The sequence below is a fragment of the Ursus arctos genome, unplaced genomic scaffold (genome assembly GCF_023065955.2).
Source record: "Ursus arctos isolate Adak ecotype North America unplaced genomic scaffold, UrsArc2.0 scaffold_19, whole genome shotgun sequence".
Lineage (NCBI taxonomy): Eukaryota > Metazoa > Chordata > Mammalia > Carnivora > Ursidae > Ursus > Ursus arctos.
In genome coordinates this window covers 6,053,615-6,081,551 of record NW_026622863.1, presented here as the reverse complement: position 1 = coordinate 6,081,551, position 27,937 = coordinate 6,053,615, and the positions used below count along the sequence as shown (strand labels likewise).

The 27,937-nt window shown below is 36.3% G+C and overlaps 1 protein-coding gene across 1 annotated transcript in view; it reads left to right on the top strand.

Annotated features, from left to right (window-relative positions):
• ITFG1 (integrin alpha FG-GAP repeat containing 1) overlaps positions 1 to 27,937 on the top strand; it is a 269,979-nt gene that overhangs the window by 154,306 nt on the left and 87,736 nt on the right. The window contains exons 11-12 of the mRNA XM_026494703.4: positions 14,271 to 14,421; positions 16,675 to 16,783. Of these exons, the coding sequence (XP_026350488.1) occupies positions 14,271 to 14,421; positions 16,675 to 16,783 (260 nt within the window). The remainder of the gene's footprint in view (positions 1 to 14,270; positions 14,422 to 16,674; positions 16,784 to 27,937) is intronic.

The window sequence follows — 27,937 nt, the reverse complement described above, 5'->3', positions numbered from 1 at the left end:
GTCAGGTTTACATAAGTCTCACTGCTTCATATATACTTTGATTTTGTACACATATTATACTAACCAACCTATTTATTGACCTTAACTATAACACTTAAGTTCACATTACTGCTCACATTGAAGATTTACCATCACTCAGGATGACAGAAGACTCAACAGTTTCTGAAGACATCCACAAAGAGGAATCAAAAAAACACTGTAAGCAATGACATTGAAATAAGTATACAGGAGCGTACCTGGAGGACACAAAATTTGTGTGTGTTCTGAGATTATTCTTTTATAAAAATGAGTCCTATCAACTTGTCACATTCAGTCTTTCCTTGTACAACAGTCCAGGCTACTCTGGGCCTTGTGAGGTGTCTCACTAGGCAGCCCAGAGAAGTGTTGGTCCTCAGATTCAGAGTGTTACTGGGGGTAAGTCCCTATCAAGCAGACTCTATCTCCACCATTTTCCTTTGCTTCTAACTTATTTGGTCACTTCAATAGTAAAGGAACTTAGGAGAAACAGCATTTAACAGTAAATTAATCTTTTAGTGTTTGTTTTTATTACAAAAGCATTATTAACTTTTACTTCAATATTTGTTGAGTGCCTGTTGTAGTGAAGCAAACTTTGGATGCTAAAGATATGGTGTAAATAAGAGAGAGAAATTTGGGAAAGGTAGGCAACAAGCAAGCAAATCAAAAATAGGAAAAATAAAAGGTGGTTCTAAGTCTATGCAATGAGTTAAAATAGGTGATGTGAGAGACGGGTTACTATAGGAAAACACTGTTTTCTGCTTACTATAGAAATACATTTGTATCAAAAGAAATAAAGTAAAACATACTTAAATCCCTGCCTACCAAGAAACAACCACCATTAATCTTGTGTATACATGCTTCCAAAACCTGCTCTAAGCCTCTATGTGCTCACGAGTGTAAGAGTACGTACATGACGTTTTGTTTGTATTACGAAACAAGATCATATCATTAATACTGTCTTGTGACATGCTTTTCTCACTTTACATATTATGAACAATTTTATGTCAATAATTATTACTTTTATTATTTTAATAATTGTAAAATATTCCATTAGGTTAATTAACCAACCTTCAGTTATTGAATGCTTGCACTGTCTTATAGCATAACTCAAAAAAAAAATCACGTGAGATGTCATATTTAGCTTAAGTTCACATATTCAAAAATATCATTTCTGATGTCGAATGACAAGTTTCTCTCCATCACTGAGTTGTTGGTTTTATTTTTGTTTTACTCTTTTATCTGTCCCTGAGGACATTCCACAAGGTAGAATCTTCAACTATTGATACTTCCTACATTTCTCTCCTGGGCTATTTCACTCAGATTTATGGCGCAAGTCATCTTAACTTGTAGGTAAATAACTCCCAGATCAGTATCTCACACCTTGTCTTCTCTATCATGTAAATATTCAACCATAATCATACCTCTCCTTCTCTTTACATCCAACCCTTTCTCCTAATTCCCTGTTTACTGCAAAGATACTGTCATGGCCCCAATCATTTTAGCCTAGAAAAGTTAAATTACCTTTGTCCTCCACCCAGCAGGTACAGTCCTCTTTCACAGTGTGATTTCAGGCTTCCTTTCTTTTCATCATCACTGCCACCTCCCTAGGTCAAATCACTTTCTCCTTACCCTGAATTACTATAACAGTTTCCACATTGATTTCTCTGTCCCTGTGTGATACCCTCTCCATTTCAATTCCACCTGTATCCTCTGCTGCCTAAGTATCCCCTCTCCTTTGCCTTCAAAAATCTTCTCATTCCACCCTCTTTTCCCCCTTTCTTTATTTAAATAGGTGTAAGTCTCTCCAAACTTAGGGGCGGAAAAAATGTGACTCTGGTTAGTCTCTGTCATCTCAGATTCACCCTTAACCTGTCATTTTAGCCCACTCTACTCCTCTAAACCTTTCAGTTAGCCCCAGTGACTTCTAATTGACAAATCCAGTGGACACTCACAGTCTTTATGTCACCAGATTCTTGCCTACATTTGGTTGTCAATGATTTACTCTTAAAATTCTGTTGGTTCTCTCTATACCCTAACTGTTCCTATACCATCTGTTCTGAGAACTACTTTTCATCTTTGCCACCTTAAATATTGGTGTTTCTTAGGGTTCCCTTTTCAGCCCTTTGTTCTCCTCTGCATGTTGTCTACTTTGGCTATTTTAATTGCCACTTATAAGCATAGGACTTTTAAATCCCTTTATCTCAACCTTGTGCTTGTGTATATTAGTGCCTGATGGATCTTCCCCTCTAGGCAACAAGGAGTAATACACCAGCCATGGGCTTGGGTGTTTTAGGCCCCCTCATCTCAGTTGATTTCCACAGCAATTCTGACTTTGCATTCTTACACGTGTGCAATTTGAGGCCCAGAGAGGTTTAAGAATTTATGCAATGTCACACAGCAGAAGGGGCAGAGGAAATTTTTGAACCATGCTCCTGGCTTTAGAGCTGGCTCTTGCAAGCCCAGCTTAACAGCAGGCTTCTTTCTTATGAGCATCCAGTTAATGGTTGCCTGGCAGTGTTGACATTGAATTGAATCCTCACACACCAGAGAGGGAGGTGAAATCATTAAGTTTTTGGAAGGGGAAAATGATTTCCAGGAAACAGAGCAACTTGCCCACAATCACAGCCCTTGTGTGGGGCAAAACTGGGATCAGAGCCCTGATTCACGGTGTGGGGCTCTTTCTAGACACATAATAGTGCACAATTCGAATGTTCTTTTCTTTTTTGATGATGAGGTTTGAGGGGGTGGGCATTGCAGGGGGGGGGAAGAAAGGCTTTCCTCAAACAAAACTTTTCTCCAAAGTCCAAAATCTAGGATATAATTAGACGAATAAATGTTTAGGAATATAACAATAAAGAATGTAAACATTTTTTTTAAATGCACTACCTGAATGCTCTACCTGTGGCACCCCAAACCTGCAAGTATCTATCTCCCCTAAACCTGTTCCTAGTGTACTGTTTATCTCAGGTGGTGGCTCACTCGGTTATTCAAATCAGAAATGTGGAGGTCATCCTTCATTTCCCTGTCTCTTTCCTCATTTTCCCTCTCCCTTTCTCCTTACCCAACTCACCTGCATCCTACAGTATTAACAACTAAACCAGAACTGGTGTAATTTCCTAACCAATCTTTGTTCCTTTTGCATATGTACTTTATAAGTTGTGGTATGTCCATGAATTTTCACTCTTTAAAGTCTGAATATCCTGTTTATACCATTGACCATTCTATTTCATTTTTCATAATAAAAAAAACACAAATATCATAATACCTAGAAAGGAGATGTAGTGGCTGCCAAATTGGCCAACACACAGGACGTCTTTGAATAAAGATATGTTAAAACATGACAAAATCTTTTCTAACCATTTATTTCACAAGAACTTTTAGCAGCCTGCACATCCTGTTAAGTTTTGCCTTTCACTTGGCCTTGCTCTACAAAGCATGCTTGCTTCCTCCTTTCATTCAAGAAACATTTACTGTCTGCCACTGAATCATATCCTAGATGCTGTTGGGCAAATAAATGTGCTGCTTTTACCCAGAGCTCAAGTGAACTTTATTCTGGATATCAAATTTATCACCTCTTTTGAACATCTCCAGTTGTCAGTCTATACTACAGAAACTTCAATAACTTTTACTATTTCAAAGTGGAAGTTTTACTTTGTTATATTAGCGTAGCTGAGGATTCTGCATTTACCAATAGCTGGCAGCATGGTTTCAGAGCAGCAATTTAAAAATTTAAAAAAAAATTGTTTTATTTTTAGAGGATTCCTAATGGACGTATTTGGTTTTCTTCTTAATTTGTTTTTCTTCTGTGTATAGAGCTGCCTTTCTTAAGGTTTACACAGAAAGATAGACATATCCTCAAACTGAAGCTCTTTTCCTTCCATATGAGCCTAGGCTGATAGTGAAATTGGGGAATTAAGAGAAAGAGACTTAAGGACAATCTAGAAGAGCAGAACTCACTGGAGATAGAAATGACTAAAATGGACACACAAGCTCTAAGAGCAACCAGGGAGAAAATCAAACCTCAAGTTAAATGATCCATCAGCTACCTTTCTTAATGAGAAATAAGACAGACACACACAGCATATTAACAACCTAGAATAAACCTAGCTTTGTCAAGTGGTAATGTCTCAAGAAACAATACCAATTTTATAGACTTGAAAGAGAAATTAAAACCAGCCTCAAGAGGATGCATGCTAGATGTGTAAATACCGGCCTATTCAGAGAAGAGGCATTTGATATGTGTATTTTATATGTAATATCTTTTAACAATTCCCATGGGTTTTTTTAATGGGTTGTCGTTTTCTGCAATTCTATTTTTTTTATTAACAGCTTTATTGAGATAGAATTCACACACCATACAATTCACCCATTTACTGTATGCTCTTCAGTGGCTTTTAGTATATTCACAGAGTTGTGCATCCATTACCACAATCAATATTAGAACATTTTTCATTACCCTGAAAAGAAATCCCACTTACTTAGTCATCAGTCTCTAATCTCACCAGCCTTGGGAAACCACTAGTCTGTCTTTCTGGTTTTGCCTATTCTGGGCATTTCATGTAAATGTAATCAAACAATACATGATATTCTATGACTGGCTTGTTCGACTTAGCATAATGTTTTCAAGGTTCATCCATTTGATAGCATGTACCAGTACCTCATTTCTTTCTGTGTTTGATAAATTCCATTGTATGGATATACCACATTTTCTTCATTCGTCATGTGAATGAACATGATATGTACGTTGTTTCTACTTTTGGGCTATTATGAATAATACTACTATGAACATTCATATACAAGTTTTTGTGGAGATGTGTTTTCATTTCTCTGAGATATACCTAGGAGTGGAATACACTTAGGAATGGAGCTCTATGTCTAACCCTTTGAGGAACTACCAGACTTTTCCAAAGCAGCTGTACCATTTCACTTTCCCACCAGCTTTGTATGAGTGTTCGAGTTTTCCCACATCCTTACCAGCATTTGTCTTTTCATTGTAGCCATTCTAATGAGTATGAGATGTTATCTCATTGTGCTTTGCAGTTTCCTGAGTACTAATGATTTTGAGCTTCTTTTCATGTGCTTATTGGCCATTGTGTATCTTCAATAATTGTTCCTATCCTTTGCCCACATTTAAAATTGAGTTATTTGCTTTTGTATTATTGAGGTACAAGAATTCTTTATATATTCTACATACAAGTCCCTTGTCAGATACATGACTTGCAAGTTTTCTCTCATGCTGAGTCATCTTTTCACTTTATTGATGGTGTCGTTTGAAGCACAAATATTTTTCATTTTGATGATGTCAGGTTTAGTTTTTCTTTTGTTGCTTATGTTTTTGGTTTTTCTCATGAAGGAGTAACATTTATTTTAAAAGCTTTATTGAGGTTTAATTGACACAAAGTAAAGTGCACATCTTTAAAGTGTGTATGTTGATAAGTTTTGAGATATACCACCTATGCAAATACCACTACAGTCAAGATAAAGAGCATATTACAGTACTCACAAAGTTTCATTTTAATCGTTGGTAATCTACCCTTCCAGTCCTTCCACCCCTTCCACCCTTCCCTCATCCCATAGGCAATCACAATTTTCCTTTTGTCAGTGTAGATTGCATTTTCTACTATTTTATATCAATGACATCATGGGTTATATGCTTTTTGTGTCTGGGCTCTTGCACTCAGCATTTAATATTGAGATTCATCCATTCCGTTACATGTATCTTAGTTCATTGCTGCTTATGGCTGAGGAGTATTCACTGTACAGATATATCACAGATTGCTTATTATATCCATTTACATGTTGCTGGACATTGGGTTTTTATCGGATCTGGTTATTACAGATAATCTGCTATGCTCATTCTTATAAAAGTCAATGTGTAGATGGGAGCTTTTATTTGTCTTGGGCAAATATCGAGGAATGGAACTTTAACTTTTTAAGAAAATGCCAAACAGTTCCAGTTGGTTCACATTTTCAACATTGGTATGGTCAGTCTTTTTAATTTCAGTTATTTTATTTGTAGTGTCGCTCTTTGTAGGTGTTAATTTCAATTCCTCTAATAACTGATGATTTTTAACATCTTTTCATGTAATTATTTGCTTTTCATAGATCTTTGATGAAGTGTCTGTTCAAATCTTTTGCCCATATTTTTTGGGGGATATTTGTTTTCTTAACTGAGTTTTGAAAGTTCCTTATATACAAACCCTTTACTGTTATTATTTGCAAATATTTTTTTTCATCTCTGTCTTACCTCTTTGTACTCTGAGCAATGTCTTTCAAAGAGCAAGATGTGCTTAATTTTTAAAAAGTCCATTTATCAATTTTCCTTTTATGGATTGTGATTTCTAATGTCATATCTAAGAAATCTTTACCTAACTCAGTCACAATGAGTTATGCCCTCTCTTAGAATTTTTTTTTAAAGTCCTACGGTTTACATTTAGGAATATGATCCATTTGAGTTAATATTTCTATATGGTACAAGATATGGATTCAAGTTTATGTTTTTGTAAACTGTTCCAGAACCATTTATGGAAAAGAATTCCTTTTAAGAAAAAGAAAAAGAAGAAGAAAAGAATTCCTTTTTCTACTCAATTGCTTTTGAACTTTGATGAAAATCGGTTGGCCATATGTGTGTCAATGGGTATATCTCTTCACTCTATTCTGTTCCAATGATTGTTGTTCATCCTTACAGCAATACCACAGTGGTTTGACTGTTGTTTATTTATAATGAGTGGTAAATTCAGATAGTATAAGTGCTCCAACTTTATTCTTTTCTGAAGTTATTTCGGGTATTTTAGATCTTTGGTATTTTCTATGAATTTTAGGCTATTTTCAGTTTTTACCAAAAAAAAATTGTTCAAAGTCTGCAAAGATTTGGATTGATATTGCAGTATCCCTCGCCCCTTTTTCCATGGGGAATATGTGCCAGGACCCCTGATGGATACCTGAAACTGCTGATGGTACTGAACCATATATATTGTTTTCCCTGTACATACATAACTATGATAAAGTTTAATTTCTAAATTAAGCACAGTAGGTTAACAGTAACAACTAATAATAAAATAGAATTATACTATAATAAAAGTTATGTGAATGTAGTCTCTCTCAAAATATTTTATTGTACTGTACTCACCCTTCTTGTGATAATGTAAGATGACAAAATCCCTACGTGATAACTTGAGGTGAAGTGAATGATGTAGACATTGTGATCCAGTGTTAGGCTACAACTGAGCTTTTAATATATGTCAGAAGTAGGATCATCTCCTCCTGGATCACAGTTGACTGGGAGTAACCAAAACCACTAAAAGTGAAACCGTGGATGAGGGGCAACTTCTGTACATTGACTCTGCAAATCATTATGGGGATAGTTGACATCCTAACAGTATTGAGTCTTTGAACCCATGAACTCTGTGTCTATTTGTTTGTGTGTGTGTGTGTGTCCGTTTATTTTTTCACAACGTGTTATAGCTTTCATTGTATTTCTTTTGTCATACCTGAGTGTTTCCATTTTTGTGATCTTACTACTGGTAATTTTAGTTTCAATTTTTTGTAAATATAATGTATTTTTTATTTCAGGGGTACAGGTCTGTGATTCATCAGTCTTACACAATACACGGCGCTCGCCACAACACATACCCTCCCCAATGTCCATCACCCATCCACCCCGTCCCTCCCACCCTCCTCCGCTCCGGCAACCCTCAGTTTGTCTCCTGAGATTAAGAGTCTCTTATGGTTTGTGTCCCTCTCTGGTTTCTTCTTGTTTCATTTTTTCCTCTCTTTCCCTATGATCCTCTGCCTTGTTTCTCAGATTCCACGTATCAGTGAGATCATATGATAATTGTCTTTCTCTGATTGACTTATTTCGCTTAGCATAATACCCTCTAGTTCCATCCATGCTGTTGCAAATGGCAAGATTTCATTTTTTGATGACCACATAATATTCCATTGCATATATATACTACATCTTCTTTATCCATTCATCTGTCGATGGACATCTTGGCTCTTTCCGTAGTTTGGCTAATGTGGACGTTGCTGCTATACACATTGGGGTGCAGGTGCCCCTTTGGATTACTACATTTGTATCTTTGGGGTAAATACCAAGTGGTGCAATTGCTGAGTCATAGGGTAGCTCTATTTTCAACTTTTTGAGGAACCTCCATACAGTTTTCCAGAGTGGCTGCACCAGCTTGTGTTCCCACCAGCCGTGTAAAAGGGTTCCCCTTTCTCCACATCTTCGCCAACACCTGATGTTTCCTGACTTGTTAATTTTAGCCATTCTGACCAATGTGAGGTGGTATTTCATTGTGGTTTTGATTTGTGTTTCCCTGATGCCGAGGGATATTGAGCACTTTTTCATGTGTCTGTTGACCATTTGAATGTCTTCTTTGCAGAAATGTCCATGTCCTCTGCCCATTTCTTGATCAGATTATTTGTTCCTTGGGTGTTGAGTTTGATAAATTCTTTATAGATTTTGGATACTAGCCCGTTATCTGATATGTCATTTGCCAGTGTCTTCTGTTACAAAGCTGTAATCATCAAGACAGTATGGTACTGGCACAAAAACAGACACATAGATCAGTGGAACAGAATAGAGAACTCAGAAATGGACTCTCACCTCTATGGTCAACTAATCTTTGACAAAGCAAGAAAGAACATCCAGTGGAAAAAAGACAGTCTCTTCAACAAATGGTGTTGGGAAAATTGGACAGCCACATGCAGAAGAATGAAACTGGATCATTTCCTTACACCACACACAAAAATAGACTCGAAATGGATGAAAGACCTAAATGCGAGACAGGAATCCATCAAAATCCTTTAGAACACAGGCAGCACCCTCTTCAATCTCTGCTGCAGCACCTTCTTCCTAGGCACATCGCCAAAGGCAAGAGAGCAAAGGCAAAAATGAACTATTAGGACTTCATCAAGATAAAAAGCTTTTGCACAGCAAACAGTCAACAAAACCTAAAGACACCTGACAGAATAGTTTCAATTTCTGATTCTTGTTTGCTAATGTATAGAAATGCAGTAGACTTTTGTATATTAATCTTGTGTTCTGCTACCTAGCTCAACTTATTAGTTCTATAGTAGGTTTTTTTTTCTAGATATTATAGGGTTTTCTAAATAGGTGTTTATATAATTTATGAATAAAGACAATTTCACTTCTTTCTAATCTGGATGCCTTTCATTGTTTTTATTGTCATTTATAGTGGCTAGAACCTATAATACAATGTTGAATGGAAGTGGTGAAATCAGACATCCTTGCCTTGTAGAAACAAGGATCTTAGAACAACATTCAGTCTTTCATCCTTAGTATAACGTTTGTTGTAGGTTTTCTATAGATGCCCTATATCATGTTGAGAAAGTTCCTTCTATTCCTAGTTCACTGAGAATTTAGATCCGAAATGAATATTGGATTTTGTCAAAAAATTTTTCTATCTTTGTTGAGATGATTATATGGTTTTCCTGTTTTTATTAATCTACTGAATCCCACTGATTTGTTTTAAAATATTAAAGCAACTTTGCATCCCTACAATAAACCCTAGTTGGTCATAATTTTTATCTTTCTTATGTACCCACAGTTTTCACTTTGCAAGGTACTTTGGTCACTGAAACATGTCCATATCAGAACCATGTCCTCTCTTTGCATGGTTCTCTGGCAAATCATGAAGCAGAGACATGGTCCCAAACTGCACAAGTGTCAGTGGACACTGTATTGTGCAAAGCAAAATCCGAATGTACTGTTAGATTCGATTTACTGGAATTTTGTTAAAATACTTATGTCTGTGTTCATGAAGAATATTAGTCTGTAGTTTTCTTGTGATGTCTGTCTAATTTTCATGTATAATGTGGTGTCAGGGAATGAGTTGGGAAGCATGTCTTCCTCATGTATTTTCTGAAGAGTTTGTGTAGAATTGGTATTATTTCTTCTCTAAATATTAAGCAGAATTCATAAGTGAAGCCATCTGGGCCTGGATTTTTTCAGATTTTTTTAGAAGATATAAAACTACAATTTCAGTTTCTTTATCCATTTCATCTTCAGTGTGCTTTGGTAACTTGCGAGTTCCAAGAAATTTGTTCGTTTCATCTAACTTGTCAGTTACATTGGTATAAGTTTTTTGTGACATTCCTTTATTATCTTTTAATACCAGTAAACTCTGTATTGGTGTTACCACTCTCATTCACCATAGCTGTACTTTGTGTCTTCCCCCACTTCAGTTGAAGGTTTATCAGTTCTAAAATTTTCTTCACAAAGAATCATCTTTTGGCTTCATTGATTTTCTCTGTGGTTTTGTTTTCTACTGCATTGCTTTCCTCTGTGTTATTATTTCCTTTCTTCTGCTTATTTCACATTTCACTTGCTCTTCTATTTCCAGTTTCTTAGGAAAGAAACTGAGGTCATTGTTTTGAGACTTTTCTTCTTTTCTAATAAAGTACTTAGTGCTATAAATTTTATTGTAGTGACATACTACAAATGTTTTATATGTTGTATCTTCATTTTCATCAAGTTCAAAGTACTTTGTAATTTCCTTTTTGATTCCTTCTTTTACTTATAGATTTTTATTAGTAGTGTTTCATTTAATATCCAATTATTTGGATTTTTTTTAATGTTGCTGTTATTAATTTTTTTTCAGCCTTATGAGATATAACTTACATATAACATTGTGTAAATTTAAGGCATACAGTGTGACGATAAACATATCATCATGCATGTATATTGCAGAGTGTTTACTGCATTAAGGTTAGTTAACATCCTTCAACTCACGCACTTACCATTTTCTTGTTCGTGTTGTTGTAGTGAGAACATTAAAGCTTTATTCTCATAACAACTTTCAATATACAGTACAGTATTGTTAACTGTAGTCACCATGCTGTACATTAGATCCCCTGAATTTAATCGTCTTATAACTGAAAATACCACCCCTGGCAACCACCACGCTACTCTCCAAGTTCAGTGTTTTCAATAATGATATTAGAATAACAGGTAAGGTGTTAATACCCCTAAAAATCAGAGATGTCCTAAAAATCAATAATTTTAAAAATATACTTAAGTGCAAATTTCCAGAAGAAATATAAATAGCTGATAAATATAAAAATAATACTCGGGGATGCCTGGGTGACTCCGTCAGTTAAAGCATCTCACTCTTGGTTTCTGCTCAGGTTGTAATCTCGGTCCTGAGATCAAGCCCCGCGTCAGGGCTCTGCACTCAGCTTGGAGTCTACTTGGGATTTTTCCCTCTTCCTCTTCCCCTCCTCCTGCCCCTCCACCCACTCACACACACTCTCTCTCCTTCTCTCAAATAAATAAATAAATAAATAAATAAATAAATAAAATCTTTAAAAAAAAACTTTAAGTAATAGCTGCTCTTATAATCAGGAGAGTGAGATTTTTAAGCTACCTAATTGGCAAACATAAGAAACAATGATACTAACATTGGCAAAATATGGATAATATACCCATACACTACTAGAAGTACAAATTGGTATCCATTTTTTAGAGGACCATTTAGCTTTACCCAAGGACATTTAAACTATTCATATTCTTTGACCAGATGACTGTCATTTGGAAATCTTTGCACAAATTCCCAAGGGAAGATAACATTTATATGTGTGTGAATGTATGATACGCTATGGAGAACAATTGAAGACTACCTATCAAAAGCAGGGCGTTAAAACTAGTGATGGCTTAGCCATATTGTGGAGTATCAGTTGAAAAGAAGGCACATGTGGAGAAACAGGCAATTTGATGGACTGCTGCTGGGAGATATAAACTAGTACAACTTCTCTGAGGGGACTTTTCAAAATAGATATCAGAAGTCCTCATTCTGATGATATCTCTTTGCCCTGTGTATGCTGTATTATTGAATGTAAAGAAATAAGTTGCAGACAAATCTGTGTAGTCGAACACAAATGGGTTTTTTTAAGGATATATACTTATATTTTGTATGTTCCCAGAAGAAGGTTTGGAAAGATGTATACCAAATTATTAATAATGGTTATCCCTGGAAAGGAAGAATTTCATTTTTTAAATGTCTCTATTACTTGAATTTTACAATAACGTTATAAGTTTTGAAAAAAAAAATTTTTTTAAGATAAACTGGTTGTAATTCCCAATAACATATCAAGAGACAGACTCAAAAGAAGCAAGACCATTTCTCTTCATGGGTTTCTAACCCAAATGGATCAAGGTTCTTCCTTCCTGTGGTTAAATGGAATTTTATTTATAAAAATGAGATGTTGGCCTATGCACGTAGGGTTCAGTAAAACTTAACTGAAATTTTAACGGACCCCAAGTTTCATAGTGCAAAACCAAGATAGTAAGCAATGAGACAAGAACCTTGGTGCGTGGCATTTATAATTTTTACAAACTCATATCAAAAATTAAAATGACATTTTAAATTGTACAACTGCAGTTAGGGTTTCTGTTGTAAGTTGTGTTGTGTGCTTAAAATTGCAGCCGTAGTTCTAATAATGAAATCTATGCACTTTGAAAAGGGAAGTTAGTGGGCATAGTCACTCAAAAGGTTGGCCAGTATAATACGTTGGTTACAGAATATTGTAGAAAGGCTGCCTTTATCACATGTTCTCATGTTTTAATATAGTCTCCCAATAACAAAATAGAATATTCTTCATTTCTGAGAAATATCTAGTAAAATTATTTAGCTAAAAAGTTAGGATGGTTAAATTACCTGGAAATTATGTTAGGTCTTAAGCAAAGTCACCTCAGCGCTTCTTCAGTAATTGTTATAATCTGGGAGGGTTTTTTTTTTTTTTCCTTTGTTAACGAATTATTCTTAGAAACTATTTGTGTTGGAATTTTTATCTAGAAAAATAATTTGAAGTCAATCATATATTTAGTACATTATTCAAATTAAAAATTTTATACATAGGTTCCCTTACTGTATTATAAACACTAAGAAGTTTCCCTTATAATTGAGCTTTTTTCTTTTACGAATTGCCCAGACCCAAAGTAATACTTACATATGAAATATGAAAACATTTCAAAAGAAACATCTTTTTAGTTTTATTTAAAATAATTATTAGAGGGGGCACATGGGTGGTTCAGTCATTTAAGCGTCCGACTCTTAATTTCAGCTTAGGTCATGATCTCAGAGTCGTGAGATCGAGCCACACATCAGGCTCCATGGTGGGTGTGGAGCCTGCTTAAGATTCTCTCTCTACCTCTACTGCTACCCTCACCTCCCCCACTCACCCTCTCTCAAAATTATTATTATTATTATTATTATTATTATTATTAGGTAAAATTGAACAGTAGTAAAATTTAAGACCTTTAATCTATTATTTTTTTTTGTATAAGTAGAGGGGAGTAAAGGACTGTATACATTGGGAAATACCTATAATAGGAACCATTACATAAAATCACACTATAAAAGTTACTCCTGTTTCTAGAGGAAATATTTTTGCATGGCATGGTGTTGCACTATAGAAATAAGAATGATGATAACATAAACACTTTTACTGAGATCCAGCTGAATCCAACTGGATGACAGGAATTGTTCTAAATACTTTGCATTCAGTATTTCATTTTTACAACAATCCTGTAAGTACTCTTGTTACCCAGTTTACAAATAAGGATATGAGTCTTCAGGAGATTAATTTACTCAAGGTCACGTAGGTGCTAAATGACAGTCAGGATTTGAATCCAGGTAATCTGGCCCCAGAATCTAAACTCATAACCACCTTGCCTATAGAGTAGCATGTAAGAGGGAGCACTTCATAACTATGGAAATTACAGTGCTTTTGTCTGAGAGAAGCTCAGCAATATCCACCCTATGCCTGTCTGGAAGTTGAAACTGTATCATTATAGATTCACTGCCTTGGGTTTTTAAGACTCGGGGATATCAGGTGGGTCCACTTAAAATGCATATACTCATCTGAGGGGCTATACACATCTGATGGGATAATGACAGTGTCCAGGAACTCAGTAATGGAACCACAGGATCAGTAACTGTGAATTGGCAAGGGAGGAAGAAGGGATGGACCTGGAAACCACGTAAGAGGAGAGAGGCCAGCAACCAGGTAGCCTCAGAGAATTTTTGCCGAAGGCTCACATAGGATAGCCAGCAATTTAATTTTTTTATGACACAGCACAATTATCAATAAAATGTGGGGGTTTTTTCATTATCATTTCTCTATATACTATTTATCATCTCTTTGATTCTAGGAAATACAGCATAGCTGATACTACACAGCATAGATGTGTTCTGTTAACTAAATGCCTTTCCTTTATCTTACAGCAATCAGCAGGCCTTTTTACTGGAGAATGTTCCTTGTAATAATGCAAGCTGTGAGGGGGCACATCGTATGTTTAAAGTCTACTGGGAGCTGATGGACCTAAATCAAATCAGAGATGCCATGGTTGCCACCTTCTTTGACATTTATGAAGATGTGAGTTCAGAGCTCTCCTCTGTGTTTGGAGTCTAATTGCCATCCACTTCATCTCACTTTCACTTCACCCTATTTGACCAGAAAATGTAGATGAGATAATGAAAGCAAATGAGTTAATTAAAGAAAGCCCCTTTTAATGTTAAATGGCACAGGGAACAAATTTATTGACACTACTAGCTGATCAGTACAGTGAAATATGAAAACGCCTTTGTCTCATTTTGTGCTATTTAGATTGAACCACTAGAGACTCATTCTCTGAGGCTGGCAAATGTGCGTGTGCACCAGTAGACAAAAGAACAGCCAACAGAGAACAGATTCTTGAACCTGTGCAAGACCACAGAAGAGCGAATGCAGTGTCCTCCCTTTTAACTTTGTGAACCGCAAGTAGCATTTATTGCCGCAGAAGCCTGTGACAATGAAAGGCCCTCAGGGCCTCTTTTCCTCTGTTCTAATGTGAAAAGTCAGTTTACCACTCAGAAAAATAATAAATTCTGATAAAAATGTGTTAAATTGTAGAGGTAATATATCACAGTACATCCTTGTAAAATAACTTGATTATTTAAAAAAATTCAATGTCCATCAGGACATTTGTGTCTCCTCTTAACATAATTTTTGGTTTTGGTTTGGATGTAACATTTTTAGTTTTGCTTTGTTCTGTTGTAACAGGCTGATTCTCAATTACATGAATTGTCCAGGTTCTTGTTTTCCTCCTTCTGCTACCAAATCTCATGTTATTTCACTTTTTATTAACAGGTGACAAGCATAAAAGTAATTGACAAAAATATCATAAGGGGAAAAATAAAGAGAATTAGCAACAAATAATTTTTTTTTTTTAGAGAGAAAAAGGGGGAAGGGGCAAAGGGAGAGGGAGAGAGAGAATCCTAAGCAAGCTCCATGCCCAGCACAGAGCCCAACACAGGGCTTGATCTCAAAACCCTGAGATCATGACCTGAGCCAAAATCAAGAGTCGGACACTTACCTGCCTGAGTCACCCAGGCACCCCTACAAAGAAGTTTTTAATTTTTGTACTTAAAAAAGCATCAAATGAAATTTTAAATTGTTTTTGGATCTGGGAAATAAATTTATGAAAGAGTCAAATGGTATCTTGAATATAAAAAGTGTTCATACAAACTGATATAAGTCACCAAAAACTCCCACTGGAAAAACAAAACATAGTCAGTTTACAGAAAAAACACACATGGCTAATATATGAAAAAATATGGTAAATGATCAATTTCATTAAGAATCAGTGGAACGGACTGCACTTGTGGTGAACATAGCATAAGGTATACAGTTGAGTCACCATGTTGTACCCCTGAAACTAATGTAATATTGTATGTCAAGTATACTCAAAACAATTTTAATAAATAATTAAATAATCAGTAAAGTAGAAATTTAAATGAGCATACATTTTTCCCCAATAAAATCAGCAAAATTTCGCTCTTTTTTAGGGAGAAATAATGTTAATATGCCATGGTCACCAAGACAGTGCTCTCTTTCTCTGATGGTCAAAAACAATTTAGCAGTCCATTTCATAGGCCTTTAAAAATTCACGCAGGAACTCCTGGGTGGCTCAGTCGGTTAAGCACCCAACTCTTGATTTCTGCTCAGGTCATGCATCTCAGGGTCTTGGGAATCCACGCTCAGCAGGGAGTCTGCTTGAGTTTCTCCCTTTCCCTCTGTCCCTCCCCCTGCTTCTACACTCACTCGATTTATCTAAAATAAATAAATTAATCTTTTTTAAAATTAAAATAAAAATACATGCAAATATGACTTGAAGGAAGTATACAAAAATGTTAACAGTTACTTCCAGGGATTAAAATTATAGATTTTTTTTTTTCATTTTGTTTATAGTTTACTATTCTAAGGTTTTGGGGTTTTCTTTAAGTTTTTATGTAAATTCCAATTAACATACAGTGTAATATTAGTTTCAGGTATACAATATAGTAATTCAGTAATTCCTTACAACTCCCAGTACTTATGACAAGTGTACTCCTTAATCCCCATCATCTGTTTCCCCCACCCCCAACCCACCTCCACTCTGGTAACCATCAGTTTGTTCTCTAGAGAGAGGAGTCTGTTTCTTGGTTTGCTTCTCTCTCTCTCTCTTAAGGTTTTATATTTTTTAATAGTATTTTTATTTTAAACATCAAGTTGAATAAGGTTTATATTTACATGATAAACATGCATGTATTTTCATTATTTTTTCAGTTGCTGGTTTGTTCTTACAACTTTTGTATATGTTTTTTCCAGGGTATCTTGGACATTGTAGTACTAAGCAAAGGATATACAAAGAATGATTTTGCCATCCATACACTAAAAAATAACTTTGAAGCAGATGCTTATTTTGTAAAAGTGATTGGTGAGTATTTGTTTTATATGTTTTATTATCAGTAATTAACATTTAATTTTGTATTCTCTCTGTCAAAGCAAATTTTCCAAAGAAAAAGGACACACTCCTACATAACCTGTATACAACTCTCCGAATCAGAAATCAACTTTGTTACAACACTACAATCCTATACACAGACCCTGTTCAAAATTTCAACTGTCCCCACAATGATTCCAGGATTCTATCCAGGAATTCCTGTTGCATTTTGTTGTCACATCTTTGCAGGCTTCTTCAGTCTGGAACAATTCCTTTTCAGGTCCTTACCAATTTTAAAGAATACAGGCTTTATTCTGTAGCATAACCCTGTTTCCTCTTTTTCCACTCAGGTCATACTTCTTTGCAGAAATTCCACTGCATGGAATTGCAGAACCAATGCTGTGTACTTCTCAGTGCGTTTTATCAGGAAGCCCATTATGTTGACCTGTCTCACCACCATAATGTTAGTCTTGATCTTCTGGTCATCTTATTGACCACCAGGTCTCTCCACCTTAAGTTCACTATTTCCCTCTTTGTGATTGCCTTCTCTGAGATAGTTGTCAAAGAATGATTCCCTATTTCCAACATTCCTTCTACATTTATTAGTTGGCATTCTACCATAAGGAAGATCTTTGCTTCTCTCCCATGTATTATGTATTCATTTATCATATATTATATATATATGACATATATATCATATAAATATATATATGTATTCATATTATATTCAGTACATAAAATCATTTAATGTTCAAAGTGTTCCCAGTAGAAGCAGTAGAAGGTCCTTCAGGCTGTCTCCTATGTCTTTTTGACATGTTCTCTGGGATAGAAAGATACTCCAGATTCATCTTATACCTCCCTTGTCCTAAGTTTATAATCTGACCTCTCTCCAAGGAGCCCTGTTTCCTTTTGTAGTGGATGGTATTTAAAAACCAAATTCTAGATTCTCAGTGTGCTGATTGTTACTGAGTTGTCATTTCTATTAGCTTCTCTCAATGGACAGAGCTAGGAAATACAGATATGGTTTCACATACACAACACACAAATATACCCATCTATAACTGTATGTATGTGTATGTGTATACATACATTTACTTACTATAAGACCATGAATTTATGCCATTACTTCCATTTCTAATCTAACACAGCATTTCAAGGGTTCTTTCTAATCACTTCTGTCTACAGGTATCTTCTCTAGCAGTGAGAAACTCAGCTTCCACTTTCCTCAGTATATTTACTTCAGTTTGCTCATTGTTACCTATTGCCAACCAAGCTAACCATCTCCTCCACCTGACACCCATGTTCACCATAGAGATCCTGTACGTTTTCTGTTAAGTGTATGACTAAATATTTTATTTTCTTTGAAGTGATTACAAATATTGTGTTTTTAGTTTGGTTTCCACATGTCTGTTTTTAGTAAATAGAAATACAACTGATTTTTGTGTGTTAATCTTATATACTGCAACCTTGCTCAACTTACTGATTCTAGGAGGTTTTTTTAAGATTCGATAGGATTTTCTACATAGACAATTATGGTATCTGCAAGGAGACAGTTTTATTTCTTCTTTCCAATCTATGCCTTTTTTTTTTTTTTTCTTGTTCTGGCTAGAATTTCCATTACTATGTTGATTAAGATTGGTGCCAGTGGGGGCGCCTGGGTGGCACAGCGGTTAAGCGTCTGCCTTTGGCTCAGGGCGTGATCCTGGCGTTCTGGGATCGAGCCCCACATCAGGCTCCTCCGCTGTGAGCCTGCTTCTTCCTCTCCCACTTCCCCTGCTTGTGTTCCCTCTCTCGCTGGCTGTCTCTCTCTCTCTGTCGAATAAATAAATAAATAAATCTTTAAAAAAAAAGAAAAAAAAGATTGGTGCCAGTGGACATCCTTGCCTTGTTTCTGATCTGGGGGGAAAGCATTCCATCTTTCATCATTAAGTGTGATATTATTAGCTGTAGGTTTTTGTAGATGTTCTGTATTACGTTAAGTAAGTTTACCCTATTTCTACTTTGCCAAGAGTTTTACCATGAATTGCTATTAGAAGGGAACTGTGTTTGTATTACTATTACTATAGTTGACACCAAAACAGCCATCAAGACCGTTCATTTGTTTAATGAAGTGACACATGCATTTATAAATGACAGAAAATGTAATTTTCCTTTCTAGCCAGCGTATTCATTCTAATTTGAGTGAACTAAGAGTGACTCCCCTCTTCATTACTGCTGTAATCTCAGAATACTAGTATTATGAGTCTACCCATTTTCTACGCTTTTTATCTATATGATTGTGGGCAGTCCTTTGCCATTTTGAAGGAGGTATTGACTATTTTAGAGCTTAAAAAAGAATTAAACTTTGCTGTATATTTGGCTTAATGTATCTACTTTAAAGTGTATTTTTTTTTTCTCAGCAGTTTTCCTTCAACTTTAATCCTCTTTTTATCTGAAAGACTAGGAATCCTTATATTTTTTGCTAACCCTATATGAATTTGTAATTAGAATAACCTGGTTCAATTCATTGACTTGAAACAAGCACTGTTGAAATAAGAGTTTGGAATTTGATCCCCTACAGATAAATAACTAAGTCTTGTACAGCCATTGACTAATGCAAACTCTAGTTGCCAAGGGGAGATTCAACAAAAGCATACATCTCAAAATATCTGGTCTATGCCCTTGGATCATTAGAATCAGGCTTTGTGAATGACAGCACACTCCCATCCCCATTTCTTTTAATAGAACATATAATCTCTCTACCCCTAACTCCATCCATTCCAGGATATTTGAGAAGCACTCTGAAATCTAGACTTATTTACTATGGTCACTTGCTTAGCACCTTTCTCTCGTAGGATATTGTGGTATTCTAAACAACTTGAGAGTGGTTTCTATGTCTTATTTGTCTTATTCCCCAGTGCTGAACACAGGGCCTGGCATATAGGAGGCATTTGGGAAATTTATGTTAAACATATGTCCAGGTACTTTCAAGGCATGGATGGGCTATCTTAATTTAAAAGTATTCCGTCTAGTACCCAGGCAACACTTGATGCCTCAGACCCCATGTTCTATCTCCAGGAAACATTCTACCAAATATGAAGTATTTGGAAACATTCTGCCAAATATGAAACTCCAATTCAAGGACATAGTCCCACCTTTAGCTGTTTTCTTTTTTTTTCTTTTTTAATTTTTTATTATGTTATGTTAGTCACCATACAGTACATCATTAGTTTTCGATGTAGTGATCCATGATTGATTGCGCGTAACACCCAGTGCTCCATGCAATTCGTGCCCTCCTTAATAACCATCACTGGCCGATCCCAATCCCCCACCCCCCTCCCCTCTGAAGCCCTCAATTTGTTTCCTAGAGTCCATAGTCTCTCGTGGTTCATTCCCCCTTCTGTTGTTGGGTGTGTTTTTTTTTTATAATAATTTTTTATTATGTTATGTTAGTCACCATACAGTATATCCTTAGTTTTTGATGTAATATTCCATGATTCATTATTTGCGTATAACACCCAGTGCACCATGCAATATGTGCTCTCCTTAATACCCATCACTGGCCTATCCCAATCCCCCACCCCCTCCCCTCTGAAGCCCTCAGTTAGTTTCCCAGAGTCCATAGTCTCTCATGGTTCATTCGTCCTTCTGTTTACCCTTCATTCTTCCCTTCCTTCTCCTACCGATCTCCCTGCTATTTCTTATGTTCCATAAATGAGTGGAGCCATATGATAGTTGTCTTTCTCTGCTTGACTTATTTCACTGCGCATAACCTCCTCCAGTGCCGCCCATGTTGCTGCAGATGTTAGAGCTATAGCTAGTTGATAGTTCATTTCTTAAAAAGAGAAGATTGAGCCGTAGTGAGTGAGTTACCTGCCCTAGCTTAAGTTCTCAAGTCTACCTATCTTTAGGATTCTCTGTGACTAGAAAAGAACTTACTTGGGGTGCCTGGGGGGCTCAGTCAGTTAAGCGTCTGCCTTCGGCTCAGGTCATGATCTCTGGGTCCTGAGATCAAGCCCAACATGAGGCTCAGGGAGCCTGCTTCTCCCTGTCCCTCTGCCCCTCTCTGCCCCCTTGTGCGCTCTCTCTCTCTTTCTCTCTCTCACTCAAATAAATAAAATCTTTAAAAAAAAAAAAAAAAAAAGAACTCAATTTCCCAGACTTATAAACCAAAAATGTACAGAAAAAATATCATGCAGTAAGAGAGGGGCTCTCTCTCATGACCTTAATGGGGTGCTGTGAAAATAACTTTTTTTCCAACCCAGAATAAATGTTATTTGTTTCAAAAGTTTATATTGAGACTCCAATTAATAATTCTCTTTCAAAGTATTTTTTTCTGTTTAATGAGATAGCTATAGGATTTGTGTCTTTGATTTGAGTTTTGCCAGTGTACTTCAAAGAAACTATCTTCTCATGTTTAAAGCTTTCAAAAAAAACCCAGATTTATTGCTTAGTTCATCTGGATTTGAAGTATTTATGTGTATCACTGTATAGATTGAAAATTAATGCTTCCTAGAATAGATGTTACTCATTGCATAGTAAGGAAAAAATTCCAGTGAAATAGACACTAATTTGTATATGGTTAGGACAAATCAAGTTCATCCTACACTCAACAGGTTCTTTTATTCAAGCCTTAAAACTGCTTTCATATTTGAAATTATTTGTATTGTGCTCTTGAAAAAATATGATTTTTTGCACTGTACTCACAAATTTGTTAGTTAACATGAGGGCATGTGATGCTGTTACTTTGCATGTGTGTGTCTCTAGACTCTCCTAGAGCAGAGGTCATCAGTCATGTGAAAAAGAAGTAAATCAGAGCATAAAAGATTTTCCTACAGTGATATAGGATTCAGATTCCCAGTTGTAGTAATAATAATAATAATAACAATAATAATGCTGAAGAAAGAAGGCAGTTTCTCAGTATGAAGCAGAAGCTGGTCTGACACTTTTTTTATATTGATCTCTTGAAAACTGTCCATGTGAAAAATGCATACATATAATTTAGGATATCCAGTCCTTCCTTGGTATTTATTTATTTACATTTTTTAAAATTACAGAAATTTCAGGGACTCTTAGAGATGGGAAAGGCCTCAGAAGGCATCTTGACCAAGTGCACACTAACACAACATCTCAGTCAGCTTCCGCTTGAATGCCTTGCAGAAAAACTCACCTCCTCATAAAACAACACACGCTTCTCTTATGAGTCAGTTTAGTTGTTAGCATATTTATTTTTGTATGAAGTCAAAATATGCATATTGGTTTACTTCTGTCCATTAATACTAATATCTGGTAGATAGCAGGCCCTTGATAAATATCTGTTGAATAATAAAACAATTAGTCCTACTAAAATTATTACAGTTTTTGTCCTTACAGTAGACCACAAATTATAACTAGAGTAACAGAATACATAAATACATAATGGTCCTGCTCAGGAAAAAAGGAAACTTACTTAAAGAATTAAATTATCAGGCAAAAGACTACATGAAAATAAAATGACATGTTTGAGGTGTTTCTTTGAAGTAACCCAGGGAAGTAGGAAGTGGAATGTAGATGTAACAAGATTGGCCATGTTTTGTTGACAGCTGAAACTGTGTGAAGTATGAGTGTGGTCCGTTCTGTATTTCTAATTTTGTATAATTTGAAAAATTCCATGTAAAAAGTTTAAAGACCTACAAATCTCTTGAGAATCTGTAGCCTGTGACTTCGTAGCCTAAGTCAGGATGGACCACTGGGTAGCATAGCATCTAATTAACAGTATCCAGGAGAAGGTTTTCTCCACACATCGGCAAGTTCAGACCCAGAGATAGCCAATTTGGTGCAGGAGGTTTTAGTTTTAGGAAACAAGATAACTTTGCATTAAAGATATTAACATAAATATTAATAACATACGTTATAGAAAGGTCATGGGAAATGGCATACCAGTTTGAAGCAATCACATGGGAAAAATGACCTAGTTGTTTTGAAATGGCCTTCCTCTCTTTCCTTTGATCATTAGTTGTTTGCCTTAAGTCAGACAGTTACTAGTATGTAATTATTCTTTCAAAGCCATCAACAATGTCCAGAGTTGATTTTGCTTTAATATCATTCTGTTACCCTCATGCTCAAATCAGCCTGTACTAAATGTCACTGTTTTTCAGTTAAGGAAATTGAGAAAATTGGCGACAGAAAACTATCCTTCTGCCTCTTCCCACTGGTACCCTATGACACTGCAGATCCGCAGAATGCATTCCAAGCACTTCTGTGAAGACGGGGGATCCTGCGTATTACAGAATTGTGGGGTTCCCTAGCTCCCTTGAATCAGAGCTGTTTCCTAGCTCTGTTTTTCGTCCTTATTCCTGTCGGCTGGAAGTTTCCGCATTCTAATTCAATTCTACCAGGACTTAACTCCAATTTCTTTTTTTTCTTTAAGATTTTATTTATTTATTTGACACAGAGAGACAGCCAGTGAGAGAGGGACACAAGCAGGGGGAGTGGGAGAGGAAGAAGCAGGCCCCCAGTGGAGCAGGGAGCCCGATGCGAGGCTCAATCCCGGGACGCAGGGATCATGACCTGAGCCGAAGGTAGATGCTTAACGACTGAGCACCCAGGCGCCCCTTAACTCCAATTTCTAACAAATATATAAACCTGTGTTACCCTACCACTTTTTAAATTCTAACATTATGTTCACGTTTTACTTCCCAAATAAGAGGAGATATTTAAAAAGGTTTTATTTCCCTGCCTGTTTCAAGATTCTGTTGAAATAAAGTGGAAGTTGACTTATGGATGATTAATTTTGTTTTTTACCTTTTCTGCCTTCTGTTTTACAAATTCTTTCTTAACAGTTCAAAGCCATGTTATCAATGATTATTTAAACTTAACAAGTTTTGGGTGTCTGGGTGGCTCAGTCAGTTAAGATTCTGCCTTTGGCTCAGGTCATGATCTCAGGGTCTTGGGATCAAGCCCTGCATCACATTGGGCTCCGTGCTCAGCAGGAAGTCTGCTTCTCCCTCTCCCTCTGCCCCTTCCCCCACTCCTGCTCTCTCATGTATATGCACTCACTCTCTCTCAAATAAATATAATCTTAAAAAAAAGATAAACTTAACCATTTTACCAGCTTTATTGCCATCAGTTTACCTATATGCCACCTCCTTCCCTTTCTTTTTTCTAATTCCTATCTCTTTTAGTAGAATACTTCCTCGCATGATTTTCAGAAAGGTTTACATAGGTTAATATATTTTCTGAGTACTGGTATGTCTTAAAATATTTTTCTCTTGCTCTTCCATATCAACATTAATTTTGTATAGAATTTTATAAATATTGCTCTGTTTACTTCTTGCAAGCAGTATGGTAATCTTTGAAATTCTCTCGTTTCCCTGCATGTTCTCTTGTTTAGGTAGGGACCATTTATATGATTGCTCACTTTGGTTTTCCTTCTCTTAAGCTATTGTTTTTCCTCATGCATCTGAGAATTTTTCTATGCTTATATTTCTAAAAAGAATTAGTGTTGGTAGGTAATGTGGTTGGGAAAAGCACATGTGTCCCATACAGTTCTGCCTAGCAGACAATTGCCACAACTCCCTTTCCCCCTTCCCATGCAGGAGCTCCTTGGGGCTCAAAAGCTGGGAGCTGACCCGAAGTAGAAAAAGTATTTAACAAGATGGTGGTTTCAGAGTTCTCAGATAACACCACACAAGTGATGCCTTGGTGGCGAACCACACCCACGTCTATGAGAGTCACTAGCAAGGGACACTACAGGAGTCCGACTTACTCCTCTGGCCTCAACCTGGGGGGTCATCAGACTCTCTAAGTCTGAACAGGTTGTGCTTTCCAATGGGAAGAAGATTAGGGGAGTGACAGGGAGGCACAGTTTATTTAACTATCTCACTGCTTTGCTGAGCCTTTTTGTGCTATTTCACCATGTGGTTTCAGAGGGTTGGTTTTTTGGCAATACTCTAAAATTATTTAGAACACTGTCTAAGAGTACCAGCAAATCCCCCCACTTTACTTAGCAAGCAGGAACCTCCAAGTGACAAATATATCTGTTCCTGTGTGATCCTTGGCTCAGTTCCAGAAGTCCTGCTCCCCTGGCCCCATCATGGCTTGCCCTTGTTCTCAGCTGTCGCCCTGAGATTCAGGGCTTCTCACTGATCTGCTAGGGAGTCCATCCACTATTGACCCCTTGACTCTCTGACCTGGTCAGCATTAATTGGCTATTTCCTCAGTATTATTTGCCTATGTAATACCCTTAAGAAATTCCTCAAAATAGATGCCGTTGATCACACACTTCTATTTTCAGACTTTTTAAATCATTGTAGTGATATATGGGGATTAAGGAAGGTAAATATATGTTTTCCATTTTAAATTACTAAAAGCTTTTCAAACATATTTACCTAGAATCAAATATGTTTTTAGGGTAAGACCTCTCCTGTGCACTGGGTGTTATACGCAAGTAATGAATCATGAAACTTTACATCAAAAACTAGGAATGTACTGTATGGTGACTAACATAATATAATTTAAAAAATATTATTTAAAAAAAAAGACCTCTCCTGAATTTAGAATAAATTTAACAACTTTATATGTGTATAAAACATATGCCTCCCCATTTAATATCAGTTTGCACAAGTAGAGAACAGGATCAAAATTACTTGAAAAATGATTCACTTTTTACTTTATAACTTTTCTGTATCCAAGTTCTTTTCAATGAGCGTATTTATTTTTAATTAAAATAATAAAAGATAGGTAACAGACAAAAAGGTTTCCACGAAGTGTCTAAATTAATGTCTGAATGACAGAAATAGCTGGGATGGTGGCTTTTATTTCCCATATGATACTTGATTATGATATTTGCCTTATACTCACGTCTTAAACAAAAAACATTTTCAGAGAATGAATATGAGGAGTCACCTGTAATCCAGGCAAGGACTTTTCTTTTTTTTTCTCTTCCAAGATGTTATTTAAATTCAAATTAGTTACCATATAATGTACTATTAGTTTCAGGAGTAGAATTTAGTGATTCATCATTTACGTACAACACCCACTGTTCATCACAGCTGCACTCCTTAATGTCCATCACCATTTAGCCCATCCCCCACCCACCTCCCTCCATTGATCCTGTTTTTTCTCTAGAGTTAAGAGTCTCTTATGATTTGCCTCCTTCTCTGTCTTTATCTTATTTTATTTTTCCTTCCCTTCCCCTATGTTCATCTTTTTTGTTTCTTAAATTCCACATATGAGTAAAATCGTATGGTATTTGTCTTTCTCTGACTTATTTCACTTACCGTAATACAGTCTAGCTCCATCCATATCCTCAATGGCAAGATTTCATTCTTTTTGATGGCTGAATAATATCCCATTCTATGCATATACCACACCTTCTTTATCCTTTCATCAGTCAATGCACATTTGGGCTCTTTCCATAATTTGGTTATTGTTGGTAGTGCTGCTATAAACATTGGGGTGAATGCACCCCTTCGAATAACTATGTTTGTATCCTTTGGATAAATACCTAGTAGTACAATTGCTGGGTCATAGGGTAGCTTTATTTTTAGTTTTTTGAGGAACCTCCATACTGTGTTCCACAGTGGCTGCACCAGTTTACATTCCCACCAGCAGTGCAAGAGGGTTCCCCTTTCTCCGCATCCTCACCAACATCTGTTGCTTCCTGAATTGTTAATTTTACCCATTCTGACAGGTATGAGATGGTATCTCATTGTGGTTTCGATTTGTATTTCCCTGATAATGAGTGATGTTCAGCATTTTTTCATGTGTCTGTTACCCATGTGTATGCCTTCTTTGCAGTAATGTCTGTTCATGTCTTCTGCCCATTTCTTAACTGATTACTATTTTTTGGATGTTGAGTTTGATAAATTCTTTATAGATTTTGGATACTAGCCCTTTATCTGATATGTCATTTGCATATATCTTCCATTCCATACATTGCCTTTCAGTTTTGTTGATTCTATCCTTTGTTGTGCAGAAGCTTTTTATCGTGATGACGTCCCAGTAGTTCACTATTATTTTTGTTTCCCTTGCCCCTCTGAGATATGTCTAGTAAGAAGTTGCTGTGGCCGAGGTCAGAGAGGTTGCTGCCTGTGTTCTCCTCTAGAATTTTGATGGATTACTGTCTCTCATCCATGTTTAGTCTATTTTTTTATGTAGTGTAAGAAAATGGTCCAGTTTCATTCTTTTGCATGTCACTGTCCAATTTTCCCAGCATCCGTTGTTGAAGAAACTGTCTTTTTTCCATTGGGTATTCTTTCCTGCTTTGTCGAAGAGTAGTTGACCATACAGATATGGGTCCATTTCTGGGTTTTCTATTCAGTTCCATTGATCTGTGTGTTTTTATGCCAGTACCATATGGTCTTGGTGATTGCAGCTTTGTAATTCAGCTTGAAACCCGGGATTGTGATACCTCCAGCTTTGTTTTTCTTTTCCAATATTCCTTTGGCTATTCGAGGTCTTTTCTATTCCATACACATTTTAGATTTGTTTGTTCTATCTCTGTGAAAAATGCTGCTGTTATTTTGATAGCGTTTGCATTGAATGTGTAGATTGCTTTGGGTAGCATAGACATTTTAACAATATTTGCTCTTCCAATGCATGATCGTGGAATGTTTTTCCATTTCTTTGGGTCTTCATTTCTTTCATAAGTATTCTATATTTTTCAGATCTTCTACCTCTTTGGTTAGGTTTATTCCTGGGTATCTTAGGGTTTTTAGTGCAATTGTAAATGGGATCGATTCCTTGATTTCTCTTTCTGCTGCTTCATTATTGTTGTATAGAAATGCAACAGACTTATGTATGTTGATTTTATATCCTGAGACTTTGCCAAATTCATGTATCAGTTCTAGCAATTTTGGGGAGGAGTCTTTCAAGTTTTCTACATAGGGTATTGTGTCATCTGCGAAGAATGAAAGTTTGACTTCTTCCTTGCTGATTTCGACGCCTTTTACTTCTTTTTGTTGTCTGATTGCTGAGGCTAGGACTTCCAGTACTATATTGAACAATAGTGCTGAGAGTGGGCATACCTGTCATGTTCCTGACCTTAGGGGCAAAGCTCTCAGTGGGTCTTTCATACATGGCCTTTATGATGTTTTCGTATATTCCCTGTATCCCTACATCATGAAGGGTTTTTATCAAGAAAAGGTGCTATATTTTGTCAAATGCTTTTTCTGCATCTATCGAGAG